At 39.2% G+C, this 21,122-nt stretch overlaps 2 protein-coding genes across 2 annotated transcripts in view; both read right to left on the bottom strand.

Annotated features, from left to right (window-relative positions):
* Positions 1-21,122, bottom strand: part of LOC131997659 (uncharacterized histidine-rich protein DDB_G0274557-like) — an 82,592-nt gene that overhangs the window by 5,801 nt on the left and 55,669 nt on the right. The window lies entirely within an intron of this gene.
* On the bottom strand, positions 443-10,792 carry LOC131997858 (uncharacterized). Its single transcript, XM_059369695.1, has 5 exons — positions 10,732-10,792; positions 3,482-4,184; positions 1,850-3,425; positions 1,189-1,738; positions 443-483 (listed from the first exon to the last, which is right to left on the bottom strand). The coding sequence occupies exons 1-5, from the start codon at positions 10,790-10,792 to the stop codon at positions 443-445; spliced, it is 2,931 nt and encodes a 976-aa protein (XP_059225678.1).

Genomic DNA, 21,122 nt, shown 5'->3' with positions numbered 1-21,122 from the left:
GTTAGATTAGGTTTAAGTGGCAGTCTGCCATCAGGCTCACTTAGACTTTTTCATCGATTGTGTTACCAAAGGAACAGAAGAAATAAGATGTCTTCGAGTTCCTACCGTTGAACCATCCAGATCGCTTTAAAAGTCCAAGAACTTGCGAATGTTCACATCAGCTAAATCAGACAGGTTCTCAAAGAAATGAGAACCTAAAGTGGAACTCCTTCTGGCTGCTAGTGTGGGATACACACACAGAAGATGATTAGTCTCTTCTTCTTCGATGTCCTTACAGCTTCTGCAAAAGTTGTGCTGGCAACTTTCAGTCTGTCAGCATGTTTTCCGATTAGACAGTGAGCTGTCATGACTGAGATGTCCGTTCAAGCCAATGACAGCAAAGCAGTAGACCTCTTCAAGTCTAGATTAGGCCTCTTCAAGTCTAGATTAATTATTTATTTATTTATTTATTATTATAGTCAATGGAATTCATATCCTTACAGACTAAGATTAAATTCAAAAAATATAAATATATTTACAAAAACTATGTTAGGGGAAAAGCGCAATATAAACTTGACCTAAATACTTCTTTAGATGTGCTAAAATCAATACTTGGCTTCGATTCTTTTTGAAAATTTAAATTAATTCGATTTAAATTTAAAAATGAGCGTGTTAGTGGTCCATTGCGGGCATAATTGCAACGATGAAATTTAATACTAAATAAATCAGTAAATCGTAAACTCCTTACTGGAACAGAAAACGGAACTAAAGCCAACAAATCGGGAGAATCGACACGATTATTAATCAAATCAAAAATAAATAAAGCAGACTGAAATTTTCTACGGCAATCCAAACTCTGTAGTCCCAGTAACAAACATCGCGACCGATATGGTGGATGCTCCAAAGGAAACAAAGGCCTAAGGGCAAATTTAGAAAAAAGTTTTTGAATTCGTTCAATACGACCGATATGCGAAATACAATAAGGATCCCAAATGATGGCGGCATACTCCAACTTTGATCTAACAAAAGTTGTATATAATATCTTGAAAGTGTTAGGATCAGAAAAATCAAAGCAATTTCTCTTAATAAAAGCAAGGACCTTATAAGCATCAGGTATTATATAGTCAATATGTGGAACAAAGGACAAGGAGAAATCAAAAATCACACCCAGGTCGCGAACTGAAGTTGATTTTTTAAGTACACAATTACCAATTTTAAATGAAGTTTGGATTGGATGACGCAATCTGTAAAAAGAGACGTGAGCACATTTCGATAAATTTATAAGAAGCTTGTTGCTAATACACCAACTCAGCAGATTGTCCAAGTCATTCTGTAAATCGAAGACATCAGACATAGACTCAATTTTATGAAATATTTTTAAATCATCAGCATAGAGCAGAAATCTAGATGTTGAAAAGCATGAGGAAATGCCATTTATGAATAAAATAAAAAGAAGTGGCCCCAAGATACTACCCTGAGGCACACCGGAAGTTTGAATATAAGGTGAAGATACAAAACTCTCCACCTTTACTGTACACACTCTGTTGTGAAGATATGAAGCGATCCAAGAAAGAAAATTGGAATGAAACCCTAATTCTTGTAATTTATCGAGCAATATAGAATGTGATACTTTATCGAAAGCTTTTGATAAATCTGTGTAAATGGCTTCAACTTGACAGCCACGTTCAAAGGCAGATAGGCAATATTCTGTAAAGAGAACCAAATTAGTTGAAGTTGATCTTCCTGAAAAAAATCCATGCTGATGGGGAGAAATAAATGATTTGCAAATAAAAAACAATTTTTTGTGAATAACATGCTCAAACACTTTTGAAACACACGACAATTTAGCAATTGGCCTGTAACAAGTTACATCGTCTTTTCTGCCACCTTTAAAAACTGGGGTAATTGATGCTACTTTCCATCTATTAATAAATATACCCTCCTTAATAGAGAGATTGAAAATGAAAGTTAAAATTGGAGCTACACAAATAGAACACTTTTTTAGAAAATAAGCACAAAGGCCATCGGCGTCGTGTTTAAAACTATTCTTAATATTAAAAATAGCGTCCAACACATCTTCATCCGAAACAGAAATATTTGCCAAATTAATAGCAGATACAGAATCAAGGACTGCCGCGCTACTTGTTACGGGAGAATCAAAATTAGATTTGAAAAAAGAAGCAAACATATTAACCACGTCCACACCAGATTTTGATGTACAGCCATTATATGTGAGAGTAGATGGGATATCAGATGTTTTCCTTTTAGAGTTAACATAAGACCAAAAGCTTTTAGGATTGGCTTTAATTTCATTCTCTTTATCCAGAATGTATTGCTTATAGAGGAATTTATTTAAAAAATTAAATTCACGTTGATAATGCTTGCATTGGACCAAATCTTCTGGATCACCATGCGCCAAAAAGCGCTTATGAAATTTATTTCGTAAATTTTTAAGTTTCTTAAGACCTGTCGTATACCAAGGCAGTTTATGTGGCTTATTTTTCTTAAACGGAACATTAGATTTAAGTATATCAGAGACTTTTTCTATAAAAAAATCATAACAAACTGATGATGTTTTATCATTAAATATTTTTATCCAATCAATGGAGCCAAGAATTGAATTCAACATATTAAAATCACAAACGTTATAATTTAGAGCCAGATTTTGAGACGGTGATGATTTTAGAAAGTTAAAATAACCTACTTCAACAACAATAGGCATATGATGTAGATTAGATGGGGAAATTGGAGCCAAACATTCATAAACATTAAATTTAAAATCATTTGGAACAAAAATAAGATCAAGAAATCGGTGAAGTTGATTAGAAAAATGATTAATTTGAACAAGATTTAAACTTAATAAAGTATCAATACAATTGACCTCGTAATCCTTGTTTACATTAGTGGGCGTTAAAAAATGATTGTCGTCAAATTTTGACCAACAAATGTTAGGTAAATTAAAATCACCCATAACACAAATATTAGCTTTCGACCCCATGCTTACTTCAATAGCAAAAATATTATCAATATGCTTCGAATAAATAGATGCACTACTACCTGGGGGTATGTAAGACAAACATAATACAACGCTAAGATTTAAACCATTTATGCATACAGCAATTTGGTCTAATAATCCGCTGTCATCATCCAAACCACATAAGTTTGACTTGTATTGAGATTTAACGGCCAAGAGCACACCACCTCCTCTAGAATATCCAGTCCTTGAAACATTTCTATCTTTACGGTAAACAGCAAATAAATTTAGATCGAAGAACTCAGCATCACAAAAGTCATCGTTCAACCAGGTTTCAACAAGAGCAATAACATCATAGTTCAATTGATTGGAGAAATCAAAAACATCCTTGGATTTCGTACGCATACCAGACAGATTATGGTAGTAAATTTTTAAACCATGCACCTCATTAATCAATGGGGAAGCGATTCCACTGCCATTTTTTGAAAATTTATAAATGGACGAATTCTAATATCAGTAGGCCATAACTTTGGGTTGATGACGTCATCGTAATGATTAGATGTAACACCAAGCTTAAAGTTGACGCGTTTTAAACTATTGATGTCAACATCTTTTTTCACAAGCACATAGCACTCCATATTAGACTTTGCAATGTTAGCATTCTTTTGAATAAAGTCAGTGATATGCTCGCTCGTAACTGATGGCTTAAAAGATGAAATATGCACCCATTTCTTAGAAATAACAACATCCAATTCATTTGTTGTATTATTTTCACCATAAATGACCTTATCCTTTCTTTTTCTACGCCTCTGGACACGCACCCAATTAGAATTAGGTAGGACGTTGGCTTCAAACACAGCATCATCATTATCAACAGCATTAGCATCTACTGTGTTAAGCGATGATACAGATGACGCGTATGGCACAACATGTTGGCTGTTGTTTACGTTCAACGAATGTTCGACAGCAGCAGCGACAGGGGCATTTGTACTTTGAACCTTACCAACAACATCACGGCTCCTCACTGCTGCAGTATTAAGATTGGAGTTATGTTGATGCCGTTGTTTTTTTTCAGTTTGCTTGTTGTTCTCTATTATTTGCTTCAATTCGTGCACTTCTGCTCTCAGTGAAGAGTCGATTAAGAGCTTGAGTTCTCTTACTTCAGTTTTTAAAGATGAAATGCCAGCAATTAGATTAGAAGTGAGACGCAAACAATCATTGCAGTTGAAAACTAAGTTCGCGTTTTTAATAAAAAGTTCGGCAATATTTGCATCAATGTCCGCACAGAAAAAATGATATTTAGCTCTACAAACGTGGCAGGCTATCGATTTGGCACTTAAAGCCTTAAAGCACTTGGCGCAAAGTGTATTAGGAGGGAGATCCATTAAAACACGACTGAACTATTTAACTGTCAGTGAACAACAAACATTAGGCCACATAGTTCTGGAATGCTCACAGCCCCCTCTTTGTGACCATCTATCATTCGTTGTCCTTCGTGACTAGTCCTGAAAACTTAACTCACATGAGGAATACCCAGAGTTTCCAGTTTCCCTGGAGTGTGTAGGGTAGTTCCTATTAATGGCTCTAGGTGTGAAAATCGGGCGATAGATATATATGACAGCTATATCTTAATCTCGACCGATTTCTATGAAATTCACCAGTAATGTCGAGAGTCATAACAAAATCATTCCTGCCAAATTTCCTGAGAATCGGTTAACAAATGACCATTTTATTGCATTATTACTGCAAATCGGACGAACATATATATGAGAGCTATATCTAAATCTAAACCGATTTCTATGAAATTCACCAGTAATGTCGAGACTAATAAGAAAATACTTCCTCCAAATTTCGAGAAAGAATCGGTTTACAAGTAGCCATTTTATTTCATTATTACTGCAAATCGGACGAACATATATATGGGAGCTATATCCAAATCTGAAACGATTTTTTCCAATTTCAATAGGCTTCGTCTCTAGGCCGAAAAGCATGTCTGTACTGAATTTGAAGACAATGGGATGAAAATTGCGACCTGTACTTTGTACACAAATTAACATGGACAGAATTACAGACAGACGGACATAGCTAAATGGAATCAGAAAGTGATTCTGAGTCGATCGCTATACTAATCAATGGGTCTATCTTTATTCCTTCTGGATGTTACAAACAAATGCACTAAGTAATAATACCCTGTACCACAGTAGTGGTGTAGCGTATAATGAATATACAACCGTCCTTCGATGGTGGGCATAGAAACAATAAACAAATAACAATTTTAATAGCATCGAATATATTGTGGTAGCAAAATATATGTAAGTATGTATGTGCTTACAATTTAATTGAAAGAGAGGGAAGTAACATATCAAATTATTAATAAAGTTATCAATAGGTTTTTTTATTAGACAATGAGAGATAACGTTTTAATTGTTTCTATACAGTTGTTACCAGGACTTAATTGTATTTATATGACTACCAAAGGTGAGAATTCAGAATATTATATCACCAAGACCTAAGATCTAATGCAATCTTTTGAATTTCCACTTCCATGAATGGATTTCGGGTTTAAAAGGGGGGATTTGTTAAGAGCTATAGGAAAGTTTTTCAACAACAACAAAAAAACACATAAGATTCAGAAAAATCCATGAAATCTTTATTTGAATCGATGGTACGGTTCATATAATTCAATGTTTGAAGATTGCAAAGGAAAATTTGCCCCTGAACATTACATTAAGGAACTGAGGCAAACTTCTCTCAAATCAATAGGTGCTGTCCGATTCAATTTAAAGCTTACTGATATGGCACCTCCTTTTTATAGCCGAGTCCGAACGGCATGCCGCCAAGCGACACATCTTTGGGGAGAAGTTTTTACATGGCTGCCATACCGAATGGTACAGTACCTCGCAAATTTCACCAGCATTAGGAGGGGATAACCACCGATGAAAAATGTTCTGATGTTTCTGCCAGGATTCAAACCCAGGCGTTCAGCGTCATAGGCGGACATGCTAACCTCTGCGCTACGGTGGCCTCCTTGTTTCTATCAACCTCTTAAAATTCTTCAGCATAAAGGATTCCCCAAATCTTTCACCTTCGTGTACTAGGATTTTCCTGCTTTCGGAATGAAAATGATCTTTGGGGTGGGGTGGGATAGAGGGATATGCCACAAATATATTGGGTTGCCCAAAAAGTAATTGCGGATTTTTCATATAGTCGGCGTTGACAAATTTTTTCACAGCTTGTGACTCTGTAATTGCATTCTTTCTTCTGTCAGTTATCAGCTGTTACTTTTAGCTTGCTTTAGAAAAAAAGTGTAAAAAAAGTATATTTGATTAAAGTTCATTGTAAGTTTTATTAAAAATGCATTTACTTTCTTTTAAAAAATCCGCAATTACTTTTTGGGCAACCCAATATATGACATGCTAGTACAAGCAGAGTGTATTTCCCAAAGCCAAGTAACCAGTCTATCAGATACAGCATGTAGTTCAACCGGCGATACCTCATCAGAGCCTGGCGACATAAAGGAGTCGAAACTTCTTATCGCCCAAATCTTTTCGGCTCATACACAATTTCCCCAATAACCCCTGACGAATTCGGCTGAACCGATTTTCTTGAAAAGTTCACAGATGGTGCATAGTGACCCCGTGGTGAAAATAGGGTACTACATTTTTTGATACCTGAAGGAGGGGCGGACCCTCACCCTTACCCTAATTTTCAGAAACGCCAGATCTCGGAGATGGGTGGTGCGATTTAAGCGAAATTTTGTGTGCTCTCATATAGTAACCAAAAATCAAAAATTTGCTATCCACATTTCGGATGGGGTACCCAGGGGGGCTGCCCCACCCTAAAACCTACCAAACATATATTTAGACCAATCACGACAATATGGGACTCAAATGAAAGGTATTTAGGATAAGAAAACGTATCTGATATTCAATTGTCGGACCAAGTGCTAGGGGGTCCACCCCAAGCCCCAAAACACCCCTAAATCGGACATATTTACCGACCATGGCAATATGGGACTCAAATGAAAGGTATTTGCGAGTAGAATACGAATCTGATATCCAAATGTGGGACCACGTTTCTGGGGTTCCACTCCTTCCCCAAAACACACCCCAAACTGGACTTATTTACTGACCATGGGAATATGGGGCTTAAATAAAAGGTATTTAAATGTATAATAAGAATCTGATATCCAAATATGAGACCAAGTGTTTGGGGGTCCGCCTCTCCCCAAAAACCTCCACCAAAGGGGACACATATACGACCATAGCCACATGGGGCTCAAAAGAAAGGTATTTGGGAGTAAAGCACAAATCTGATATTAATAATCTGATAATTAATATTCAGGAAAAGTGTCTATGGGGCCATCCCACCCCCACAACACCACCCAACCCCAAAAACACCCCTAAATCGGACATATACCGATCATGGCAATATAAGACTCAAATGAAAGGTTTTTGCGAGTAGAATACGAATGTGATATCCAAATGTGGGATCACGTTTCTGGGGGGGCGGAGGGGGGTGGAACCCTTTCCCAAAACACCTCCCAAACAGGACTTATTTACTGACCATGGGAATATGGGGCTTAAATAAAAGGTTTTTTTTTGTGTAGAATTCGAATCTGATATCCAAATATGGGACCAAGTGTTTTGGGGGCCGCCTCTCCCCAAAAACCTCCCCCAAAGGGGACACGTTTACGACCATAGCAATATGGGGCTCAAATGAAAGGTCTTTGGGAGTAAAGCACGAATTTGATATCAATATTCGGGAAAAGTGTCTATGGGGCCACGCCACCCCCACAACACCACCCAAATACTAAGTATTTTCTGACTGTTGCAATATGAGGCTCAAATAAGAGGTTTTTAAAGTGGAACACGAATCCGATATACATTTTCAAGGCCAGCTCACTGAGTGGCAGCCCATTCCTCAAAACACCCCCCAAGCCGGTCATATTTGAAGACTATGGAAATATGGGGCTCAAATTAAAGGTATGTGGGAGTAGACCACGTATCTGATATCAACATTAGGGGCCAACTGTCTAGCGGACGTCCCACCACCATAACAACCCCGAAATAGGACGTATTTGCTCACCAAGACAATTTGGGTCTTAAAGAGAGTGGAACTAAATATTCATAATATTTAGGGCCAATATCCCAAACCGGATATATTTGCTGACATTTGCAATAAGGAGTTTAAGTGAGAATAGAGAACGAATTTGATATCCACTTTTGAGGTCATTCGCAATGAGATATGAGATTAGAACATGTTGCTGATATATTTTCAGGGCTTAGTTTATGGGGGACCACCCCAATCCCCAAAACACCCCTAAATCGGGCATATTTACCTACCATGTCAATGTGGAGCTTAAATGAAAGGTATTGGAAGGTAGATCAAGAATTGATACCCACTTTCGGGACCAATTTTGTGGGATCTGCCCCTTTGCCAAAATACACCACAAACAGCAATTTTTTACTGACCATCGCAATATGGGCCTCAAATAAAGGTTTTTGGGAGTAGAATACGAATTTGATATCCAAATGTAGGACCATGTGTTAAGGGCATCACCCCTTTCCCAAAACACCCCCAAAGGGAAACATTTTTCGACCATGCCAATATGTGGCTCAAATGAAAGGAATTTGAAATTAGAACACGAATTTGATAACCAATTTTGGGGCCATGTGTTTGAGGGCCGCCTCATCTTGTAAACTCCTCTTAAGCCAATTGCAATATGGTAAATAAATGGTATTTGAGAGAAGAGCACGATGCTGATATTTTTTCAGGGCCAAGTATCTGGGGGACCACCTCTCCCCCGAAAACACCACTAAATCAGACATCATGAGAATATCGGTCTGAAATGAAGTATTTTAAGAAAGGAGTACACCTCCAAACTTAAATTCGTAGACCAATAAAGATCATATGGGATTCAGATATAGGCACTTATATTGTTAAACTGTTAGTCAAGTTAGCATAGTATTTCACTAAATGATCTTTTATTGTCGAAAATAGATAAGTAAAAGAGGCGCAGCGGAGCAGGCCCGGGTCAGCTAGTGTCTTATAAATCATAAACCGCACTTCATTTCCACCACACAGTGACTGTAGAATTAGCTAAATGCCAATCTGAACCATATGCGTCATTTTAGCGACCAAGGAAAGGACTAAGAAATGAATTATCACACAAAAATTTGTGTCAGTTGTATTGGTAGCACTTTCTGTCGGCTTCGCTGTATGTATTAACAGATTTGAGTTCTAGACTATAAGAATCAGTTAAGATCTACATGTTAGCATGTCAGCCTATGACGCTGAAAACCTGGGTTCGAATCCTGGCGAGAAAAAAATTTTTTTTTCATCGGTGGTTTTTCTGCCCTAATATTGGCAACATTTGCGAGGTACTGTGCCATATAAAACTTCTCTCCAGAGAGGTGTCATACTGCGGCACGCCGTTCGGACTCGGCTATAAAAGGGAGGCCCCTATATCATTGAGCTTAGAGTTGAATCGGAATGCACTCATTGATATGTGCGAAGTTTGCTCCTGTGGGCAAAATTTGCATTACTTTACCATCAATCGACTTTGGTTTAGGTATTATAAAGTTAACTTTGTTAAAATTTTTTCATTTCAGTAAATTGAAACTAATAACTATTTTTATGTCATAATAAAATTAAAAAAAAATCAGGTAGTTTAATCAACAATGGCGTAGCCTAAAATTCTTTGCCATTGTCATTTTATTTCTTTAATCATCTCCAATTTCAAATTAAAGAGCAATTGACTTTATATTTAAAATAAAATGAAAATTGGCAAAATTGACGTGATTTTATAGCCAAATGACAATTACTAAGTTTAGGCCAATCGAATTTGGACTTAGATCTAATTGGCATTGTTCGACCTAAATTTGCAGTTACTTGTTTCTTGCAGTAAATTAAAGTTAGCATCTACTTTAAATGTCATCATAAAAATAGAACAAATATTCGCAGGCAGTTAAATCAACAATGACCTACCCTTAAAATCCTTTCCATACGCCTTGTTCCTTAATCACCTCCTTTTGCAAATTAGCAAGAATTGGCCATACATAATTTAAATACAATGGAAATTAGAAAACTTGGCGTGATTTGCACATATTTTTAGCTTGAATACTTTAGTAAAAAAAAAAATCTTAATAATTTTGCAAAGTTTTATAGCCTAATGACAATTTCCAATTTTAGGCCAATCTAATTCTATTGCTATTGAGGCCATTTCTTTGCCATTGGTCATTCAAAGTTCTATTCAAAGTTCAAAGAAGAACAAAGACAGTTATTTAAAATGACAGCCAGCCACAAAGAAAGATGGCCTATATGCAAATCAAATAACGATTTAAAGCAAATGGAAAAGAAAAACGCAAATGTTATTTCTGGTTGTTATTTTTGAAAAGAGACTAACTTACGAAAAATGGATACGTAAATGTAAATTTACAACTTTTCGAAAGGTTAAAAAATGAAAAAGATAGGAAATCAAGTTAATGTGACTGAAACCTTGTGCTTTTGTGATAATGATCTTCTTTCTATGCATCCAAAAAAATTTCATAAGTTTTCCCCTCTTCATTGCTGTTTTAAATTTTTCACTTATACCCTTTGCCACATTAGTGGTCCTGAACGTGTCCGTGTGAGAATGTGAAAAATCCACGCATCACAAAAAAAAAACAGTTTCTACGACTTTGCATGCATGCCATTTCGCCAAATGAGGAGTGTCAACTAGGCAGCGAAACTAAAAACTAATAAAGCAACAAAACAAATGTGTTTCTAAAGCCTACTTTTAGGCCATTCAGCCAGCATTTGAACACGCGGCAGCCAATGGCACACGGCAGCAGGCATAAAAGACGGTTTAGAAAGGATTTTTCAAAACACAATTTAAATTTTGTGTTAACGTCCTTTTGATTGTGTGTGAGTGGCGTTAAGTTGATGTGTGGCTGTGTCATATTGCGTGTGCACATGAGTATAACAGTACATACGTACATACATACATACATGTGTATCTATACAAGTGTTCGTGGTTGTGTCAGTGTGAAAGCATTAGAGTAATGGCGGATTTTAGTCCATTTCTGTAGAGGTTTTGTATATGTCGTACTTCACTTTAAGATTTATGGTATTGTTGAGTTTAGTATGTTAACATACCAAATGCAATGATGTTGTTGTTGTTGATTTTGTTGTTCCTACAGGGATGTCAAAATCGAACAAAAAAAGTTTTAAAACATTTCGACGATTTACAATGCGTTTAACAATGTAAGGACCGATACACTGATCCAATTCTTAGACCAGTACCGAGTGGACCGGGTAATTAGAGATTGGATAAACCATATGCTAAGGAACAAGTGGATAAACTAAGGGTTACATGTCATAAATATAAGGGAGAAGGGCACGTCTCAAAGGGGGTTTTGTCGCCACTTCTATGGGTGACCATTATAAATATCCTATTAAAGATGCTGACTGAGGATGGAATTGAAACCATCTGCGTAGCAGCTGTTCACGAGGAAGACAAAGGTGGAGTCACCACGTATCTGAACGATTTCGATATCTGACAAGGTAAAATACTTAGGAGTAATCTTGGACAGAAAACTGAATTAGGAGCGTGACTTTGAAGATGAAGGATGAAGACGAAATAGAGACTGAACCCAAGGATAGTCCACTGACTCTACAGGAGAGAGATAAGACCAATGAGCTCTTCAGAGGCTCAAGATGTATATTCGAGAGTTCGGTTTATGTGGAAGCTATATCAGATTTTGGACCGAGTAGGAACATACTTGATACATCTATTTAAAGTCATAGGAGGAATATATTCGGAAGATCGGTTAACTTGGAAACTATTTCTTAACATAGACCGATTTAGCCAATTTATAATCCCAACCGACCTACATTAACAAGAGTTATATGTGAAAAATTTCAAGTTTCGCGCTGTACCTATTGAAATCCAAAAGATTTCTTTTTTTACTAGGTTCCAGAGAATCGGATCATTTGCCGTCCAGTAATGGGGTCATAATGATCCAGGCCATATATACATCCTAGATTCGACGATCATAATTCAAGATGTTAAAGATGCAATGACAAAATTATGATGCCCCCATCCTATGTATAGATATAAAAAGTCACCTCAATAGGTCTAATCCAGTAGGATTTTTCTATAAGAAACCAAAATAAAATTTTTCTTGTTATTAGGCCCTAATTATCTGATATTTTTTGATTTTATCTTTTAATATTAAAATTATATTTTTTTTTTGCCATTTATGCAGTATCTACTTTTTACATTTCTTTTAGACCAAAGCTCTGACGTTAAAGACACATCAAAAATCGTGTCAATTTGCCAGACTTGAAATACCAACATTTAACCAAATTTGTGGTAAGTACTTTGCTAAGTTTTGCCTACTCCCACAATATTTAGTGTTTGGTTTTTTAAACGATTATACAATAATAATAATAGTTCACCCATTATCACCCACCCGTACCCCATTGATCGATTGCACACGCTCACCCATTTACATGCGAATAGAGTCACACGCTCTACCGCAGTCCGCACACCTGCCAACTACATACAGTCGCGAAAAATCACATACGCCCATTGGTCGCTAGTTTGCTTGCACACCTTAACAGAGATTTTGAAAATGTTAATTATGTCTAAAACAAATCACATTTGATAGACCTATCCGACAGATCTAAACGATTACATTTCACAGCAATAAAAACGTTTGCATCGCATTGCGTTCGTTTACCGGTAATGTGTTGGTAGTTACCGCCACTACAAACATATACATTGTGTGGTAGTCTATAGGTACCTTACATCATATAAAACTTAATAGCAGTATTTGGTGTTCAAAAAACCGTTTGCAAATTTGCCCATCAAAATTCCATTAAGGAGCAGAGGCAAACCTCTCTCATATCAATGAACGCTGTCCGATCCAAGTTTAAGCTCAATGATTAGGGATCTTCATTTTACAGCCGAGTCAGCACGACGTCCCGCAAAGCGATTTCTCTTTGGGAGAAATTTTTACATGGCATAGTATCTCGCAAATGTCGCCAGCATTAGGAGAAGATAACCGCCGGTGAAATGTTTTTATACCCTCCACCATAAGATGGGGTGTATACTAATATCGTCATTCTGTTTGTAACTACTCGAAATATTCGTCTGAAACCCCATAAAGTATATATATTCTTGATCGTCGCGACATTTTATGTCGATCTAGCCATGTCCGTCCGTCCGTCTGTCTGTCGAAAGCACGCTAACTTCCCAAGGAGTAAAGCTAGCCGCTTGAAATTTTGCACAAAAACTTCTTATTAGTTTAGGTCGGCTGGTATTGTAAATAGGCCATATCGGTCCATGTTTTGATATAGCTGCCATATAAACCGATCTTGGGTCTTGAGTTCTTGAGCCTCTAGAGTGCGCAATTCTTATCCGATTAGGATGAAATTTTGCACGACGTGTTTCGTTATGATATCCAATAACTATGCCAAGTGTGGTTCAAATCGGTCCATAACCTGATATAGCTGCCATATAAACCGATCTTGGGTCTTGACTTCTTGAGCCTCTAGAGTGCGCAATTCTTATCCGATTGGAATGAAATTTTGCACGACGTGTTTTGTGATGATGTCCAACAACGTTGCCGAGTATGTTTCAAATCGGTCCATAACCTGATAAAGTTGCCATATAAACCGATCTTGGGTCTTGACTTCTTGAGCCTCTAGACTGCGCAATTCTAATCCGATTGGAATGAAATTTTGCACGACGTGTTTTGTTATGATATCCAACAACTGTGCCAAGTATAGTACAAATCGGTTCATAACCTGATATGGCTGCCATATAAACCGATCTGGGATCTTGACTTCTTGAGCCTCTAGAGATCGCAATTATTATCCGATTTGCCTGAAATTATGTACTACGGATCCTCTCAGGACCATCAACATACGTGTTTATTATGATCTGAATCGGTCTATAGCCCGATACAGCTCCCATATAAATCGATCTCTCTATTTTACTTCTTGAGCCCCCAAAGGGCGCAATTCTTATTCGAATTGGCTGACATTTTATACAGGTCTCCAACATGTAGTAATATAATAATATCAGAGAAAATCTTTTCTTATATCCTTTTTTGCCTAAGGAGAGATGCCGGGAGAAGAACTCGGCAAATGCGATCCATGGTGGAGGGTATGTAAGATTCGGCCTGGCCGAACTTAGCACGCTTTTACTTGTTTCTGTTCTTTTCACTAGGATTCGAACCCAGGCGCTTATCGTCATAAGTCATCATGATAACCTCTGTGCTATGTTGGTGTTCGGTGTTCATAAAGTCTTAAATTTGAATTAAGGATGCAGACTCACCCTGGTTTTCGAACCTCAAGACCTCTGGGTAAAGGCAGATCACATACTTGAGACACCATCAACAAGTTTGCATTCGATTCTTTCGCTAATTCATGGACAACAGCTGATTTTAAAGTGTAAGAACAGCTGATATCAATGACTTAGCAATCGGAAGATGCCAAAATATTTGTGGTTTTCGAAGATGGCCTTAAATTAGAGTTAAACCTGGGCGAATACTAACAAATAAAAGCGCAATAAATGCGGCCGGGCCGAATCTTGGGAACCCAGCAACACAGATTTTGCTAAAAAGTTATACAATCTAAATTTAGTTGAAGGGCATTATTTTATTCTATATACCAAACTTCAGTCAAACCAGCAAAAACTAAAGCTTCAAGGAACCGAACAAGGATAATAGAGAGATCGGTTTATATGGGAGCTATATCATGTTATAGACTGATGTGGACATTACTTCGCACAATTGTTGGAAGTCAGAACACCGCATGCAATATTTCATCCAAATCGGATCGGAAAAAAAAAAGGATGTTCCCTTACGACTTTTAACAACTTTGCCACTATTTGTGCAAAATTAATGCCAAATCGGACAAAAATTATGGCTTCCAGGGGCTTAAGAAGTCAAATTGGGAGATCCGTTTATATGGAAGCTATATCAGGTTATAGACCGATTTGGAGCGTACTTGGCACAGTTATTGAAAGTCATAGCAGAAAACTATTTGTAAAATTTTGGCCAAATCGGAAAAAAAATTGCGGCTTCCAGGGGCTCAAGAATTCAAAACGGGAGATGGGTTTATATGGGAGCTATCCAAATCTGAACGGATATGGCTCATTTGCAATCCCCAATGCGTTCGACCGCTATCGTGAATTCGACAGACGGACATGACTTCGTCGACTCCCTACGTTGAGACGATCCAGAATATATATACTTAACTAGCCGAACCGAGCCCGCTCCGCTGCGTCTTCTTTAACTCTCTTATGTATTTTAAGGGTGGGGACACTCCGCCCTGAATGTGGATATCGAATTCGTGCCATTGTAGCCTACGACGCTGAACGCCTGCTTTCGAATCCTGGCGAGAACATCATAAAAAGATGTTCAGCGGTGGTTATCCCCTCGTAATGCTGGTGACATTTGCAAGGTACCATCCAATGCGTGGTCATTTACAATATTCTCCCCAAAGAGGGTCGCACTGCGGCATGTCATTCGAACTCGGCTATAAAAAAAGGTCCCTGAGCATTGAGTTTAATCTTGAATCGGAAAGCACTTATTGATGTGCGAAAAGTTTGCCCCTGCTTGGTTCCTGAGCAAATTTTTACTCTACTCCCAAATGCATTCCTTTTGAGTTCTATATTACCGTATTGGTAAATATTTCCTGTTTAGGGGGTATTTCGAGGGTGGGGTGGTCACCTAGACACTTGGTCCTTACCGTGAATATAAGCTTCGTGCTCACATTTTATGTGAGCCCCATATTGGCATGATCGGTAAGTTAGTTATATTTGAGGGTGGAGTGGACCCCAGGGTCTTTGTGCCGAAATTGAGTATCAATTTCCCGAAAATCAATCAATTTCCAACCAAAATATATTTTTTATAATAGGGAGGTATTTTGGGGTGGACGGACCCTGACCCCGACCATAGCAACCATGATTTGTTTTTGGCGCAAAAAAATTTACAATATTCTCCCCAATATTCTCACTCGTCGCTAAAGCGTTTCCCTAGTAAACCGTCTTATGATCACACTATCTCCCAAGTCCGTGCTGCTAAACGTTCCTCGTAGCATACTATTCGTCCACTTCCAGCCCAATCCCCTCAATATCGCTAGGAAAATCCATTCCACTCATGACAGAAAAACTCCAAGAGACTCCTGCAGAATTGCCGGGATATTTCAGTTCTATCTTTTCCTTGAGTTCCAAACTATCCGACAAACCGACAATGTTATCAAAAAGATCTTCCGTGGAGTAAGTGCGTCTCCATGAGTAGTTTCATCGTCTCCTTGCGACCAGAGATCTTTACAGAGCACTTGCAAAGCCTTCAATTCTTCATATAATTTTGTCCAGTGACTCCTTGAACCAGCCCAGGGCTGCACGATATTTGTCCCAGCCCTCTGCCGTGTTCTCTCTCTCTTTCTTCGCTATGTCAAACAGCCTCAAAAGGAATAAGAGATTCTCAAAGGAATGGTCTATAACATTTTACCAGGAATATGGTAGTTTATTAGTTTCTATCGGGAATACTAATACAGTGCTTCCATCAAAAAGCTGCTCAGGATATGAGTAATCCACACTGCCTAAAACATGGGGATTCCACAGTGTGCGTAGCCGCCGTATGATCAAAGAGAGAGCTCCCTGAGCCTCACAACTGTGGTCGCAGCAATATGTCTAGCCACAATGCCCAGAGGCATAAGGTGTATCTTTATCAGATGGTGTCAGTGCATCAGATGGTGTCAATGCGGTTGTGATGCACAAACAAGCCATCCTTTGGATACGGTGAGTATTGAACAGTTGGTGGACTTTTGAAGCGACGTTCAAAAATTTTTTTTTTTTTGTTTTGAGGGTCAGGATGGGAAAATGCTTTACGCTTGTGACGTTTATGTCTCTTGCCTTATGCCGTTATCGTCGGTACCGGCTAAAAACCCTAACTGTTTCACCCCTGTATACTAATTCTACCCCGGAACCGCTTTCGCATTTCTTCGAGGTGGACCCCATATCTAGAGATTATCAATAACATCGTGATTGTGTCTGCGCCCAAACCTCCGCATTCATACTCTACGCCGTTGAGTCAAGGTCTACTTTCCTTCCTGCGCAGTACTGGTTCGGCTTATCTCACCACCACCTCTCACTTTCTCTTGTGTTCCAGCATCATCTGGATTATTGTCTCTGTCGAAACATCACCAATCGCTGTTTCGAATTCCCTGTGTCTTTCAACCCAGCGCTCGCAGTGAAAGAATGAATGTTCCACATCGTTTGCATCTAGTTGCTCATAAATGGACCTGCTTGAGGAGCATTTGCCTATTTTATGGAGGTATTTCCGGAAGTAACCATGGCATGTCCTTGACGTCTACGAGCTTCCAATCCGTTCATCGGATATTGGTCGTCGCGTCCACCCGGCCCGATTCTCATTTGTCGACCATTGTGGCCATTTCTCGATAATCTCTTCTCGTATAACCCGTACATGATACGTTTGATACCCTGTCCTCTCTAGACATTGCACTTCGTGGTGTAGAGCCTAGCTCGCTCCATGGCCTGTAGGTGTATCGAAACCATTCTAGCTATTAAAAGTGTTGGGAGCTTCCCTGTGTCCTTCAACTAAGCACTAGCAGTGAAAGAATGTGTGTTCCACATAATCTGCAATTTCTAGCTCCTCATAAATGCTCCTGCTTGAGGAGCATTTGTCCATTCTATGCAGGTATTCCCGGAATTAACCATGGCCTGTCAACAGCTGTGCGACGTAGCAGCTGACCGTGCGCGCCCTACATCCTATCTCTAAACATCCGTACATCGGATATTAGTCGTCGGGTCCACCTAGCCCGATGGTCATTTATCCATCTTTGTTACCATCCCTCGATAGTCTCCTCTCGTATGACCCGTATATGATCTGTTTGAATCTCACCCAGTTCTCCCTGCGTGTGGCACTTCGCGGTGTACAGCCTTGCTCACACCACGGCCTGTAGGTCTATCGGAGCTATTCCGAATATTACAAGTGCTGCGGGCTTTGCCACTGTCCGATAGGATGATATGACCCTAAGAGCCGCCGTCCTCTGTACCGAAAACAGGGACTTCGCTCGGCGTGCTGTCTGCAGCGTCTGGCCGCATATTTCACTCACATAGAGGAGGATGCTATTGCATGACTCCATTAAGAGACTACGCCTGCTCGGGAGAGGCCCACCAATGTTTGCCATCTGTCGGCTGGATCACGTCGTTATCCTTGCGGCCCTTGTTGTCGCATGCCGAATCTACTCTGCATAGTTGAGCTTTGTGTCTGGTCTGTCTGTGTCTGTGTCCCTAGCTAGTTGACCGATCTCTCGGTTGAAGATATGGTGTTCATATTAAGCCGCCCCATGCCACTATGGACATACACCTAAACTAGTAATCGGCTTGTTGTGCACTCTAAGAAAGCCGATAACTGGCTTACTGATTTTCACCATTATGTGCCTATCCACTTCCACTGGGATTTTTTTCTCGTTACGAGTAGTAACTCCGTCTTCCGCATGGCAAGTTGCAAGCCGTGGGAGTCCAGCCAGTTTATTGCCCTTAGCATCACCTGTCGTAGTTTACGCTATGCACCTTGCGTGTCTCTTGCCGTGATGTCTACGGTGATGTTGTCAGCATATACTAGTAGAAAGGTTCCGTCTGGCATTTCTCTTCGAAGTATTCCATCATAACTGGCATTCCAAAGATCCGATCCAAGTATGGATCTTTGCACCGCTCCTGATGTGACTTCATATTCACTCGTTGCATCCTGAGAGTTATAGATAAGTACCCTGTCACGCAAGTAACTTCTCATTATTCTCATCAGATACGCCGGGTTACTTGTATTAAAGTCCTCTCTGAGCGCTTGGAGGACGTCAGACCATCTGAGGCTATTGAATGCATTCTTCACATCCAGTGCGGCCAAGTGGACAATCGGCCTGAAGTAGTGGTTCCTTTACCTAGCCGCATCTACTATCTCCACCACATCTCTGAGAGCTCCGACCGTGGACATTCCTGCCCGGAAACCTTGTTGTCTCATTGAGGGTCCATCTCCGTCAATGACCACATCAGACCCCAACGTCCATCGGACCGCAATACCATATAGCATTAAAGGTCTGACAACCGCAATATATACCCAGTATATGACAGCATGACAACCGGTTTCAACCCCCAATTTTTGCCAGCGACTCTTTTGCAGGTGTATAGAGCATCAGTTGCCTTTATAGTCCTTTTCAAAATGTTTGTTTGAAGTTCAATTTCCTGTCCAGCAAAATACCCAGGTATTTTGCGCTTTCAGTAAACGGAAATAGGTGTCACTGTAGGTAACTTGTAAAGCTTCGCAAGAATAGCTTCATGAAGTATATGTCATTCCTAAATACCTCCAAATCCGGTGATCATCACGAGTGTTCCATCTTACGCCGCGCTACCACATTTGGCGGTTACAATAAGAAATTTCAATAGTTGCCACACTTTTTTCAAAAGCCAAACCGAAGATTAATAGAATAGCCCTTAATATAAATCTTATCATAACAGACATGAGATTTGGTCATGAAAAATCTCCCAAATCTCCTAATGTATCGCCAAATCCCTCCGGTCTTCCCTACTATTGCTGTTTGTTCTGACGGCGCGACGTTGTTGTTGTTTCGCTCGTTGTCGCTGACATCCTGATGGTGTTATAATGTCGTTTTTTCTTGGTTTGTTTTTTCACATGATTTTAAACCGATTTACGTTTATTTACATTTTTTCTCTCTCTCTTCTGCCGTCTATCCATTTGGTCTTCTCCGTTTGGCCTTTGTTTGTTTGTTTTGTATGGCTGTGCTTTTGTTTGTTGGCCCATTGGCTGCCCCATTTTATGGCCTTTTCGAGCTTACACTTAAGGATTATCCTTAATTTTAGACTTGAGTGCTTTTCAAGTGATTTGCATGTTTGGGCCCTTTCCATATGGCCAAGATACCAACATACGAGCGACCGACCCAACGACTACTTGACTGGTTGCGTGGCGATGGCCATGGTAATGTGAGAGTGCCACTGATAACAGGGCTTATTGTTACTGCTACTCCGGCTGGACGAGGCCACCCAAGATGGCTGTTGGTTGGTTTCTTGATTTCGACATCGCAGCAATATGTGAATGAAGTACTCCTTGGAAGTCTTTTTCTTATTCACTTGACCTAAAAAATCAATTACAAGAATTCTTGTGGTCTCTTATGAATCATAAGAGAGGCGTTAAATTCAATTTTTATCGCGATGGCAACATGAGAATTAGTTTTCAAATTGCTTTCTTTTCACCACAACCAACGGCTTGATTTACGCCCAACGATAAAAGGGTATTTTGATGTTTGTGCTGAAAATGTTCGACGCCTAAGGACTAAGCAGTGGCTTTAAGGATAATTCTTAAGGCATGTGACAACAACATCACATAATGCTCTGGAATTTGATATTCTAATTTATGTTTAGTGGCATACAATAAATATTAATGCAAATATTGTGGCTTGTTAAGTGCTGACTGCTTTTAATGAGCTAAGGCGATAGTTAAACTGCCACCAAAGAGCTTTGATAGGTAGTTCGCTATGCAAAGGCAATTGCAAAGAAACCGCAAGGCATCATATGCTGCTGCCACTCATATTCAGCGCCTATAATATCGCAACTTTTATTTTAGGAAATTTTCAAATATTTTTCGATTAAAATACTCTACATCACTAATGCGATATGAGTAGTATTCTACTTTTAAATTCAGCAGCAAAAATGCGAAAAGCTGCAATAAATTGTTAAGTATACAGATCGACTTTTGTAGAAACACTGCCTTACTCAATTTATAAATGTCCGTCCGTCTGTTCATATACTCCTGTGAAGTTCATCTGTCATCATATGTTAGGCAATTCCAATAGATTTGGAGGCCACCGTAGCGCAGAGGTTAGCAAGTCCACATATGACGCTGAACTCATGGGTTCGAATCTTTTAAAGACCATCAGAAAACAAGGAAAAGCGTGCTAAGTTCGGCCGGGCCGAATCTTATATACCCTCCACCATGGATCGCATTTGTCGAGTTCTTTTCCCGGCATATCTTCTAAGGCAAAAAAGGATATAAGAAAAGAGTTGCTCTGCTATTAAAACGATATCAAGATATGGTCCGGTTCGGACCACAATTAAATTATATGTTGGAGACCT

The sequence above is a fragment of the Stomoxys calcitrans genome, chromosome 5 (genome assembly GCF_963082655.1).
Source record: "Stomoxys calcitrans chromosome 5, idStoCalc2.1, whole genome shotgun sequence".
NCBI classification, from domain to species: Eukaryota; Metazoa; Arthropoda; class Insecta; order Diptera; family Muscidae; genus Stomoxys; species Stomoxys calcitrans.
This window is presented reverse-complemented; position numbering and strand designations above follow the sequence as displayed.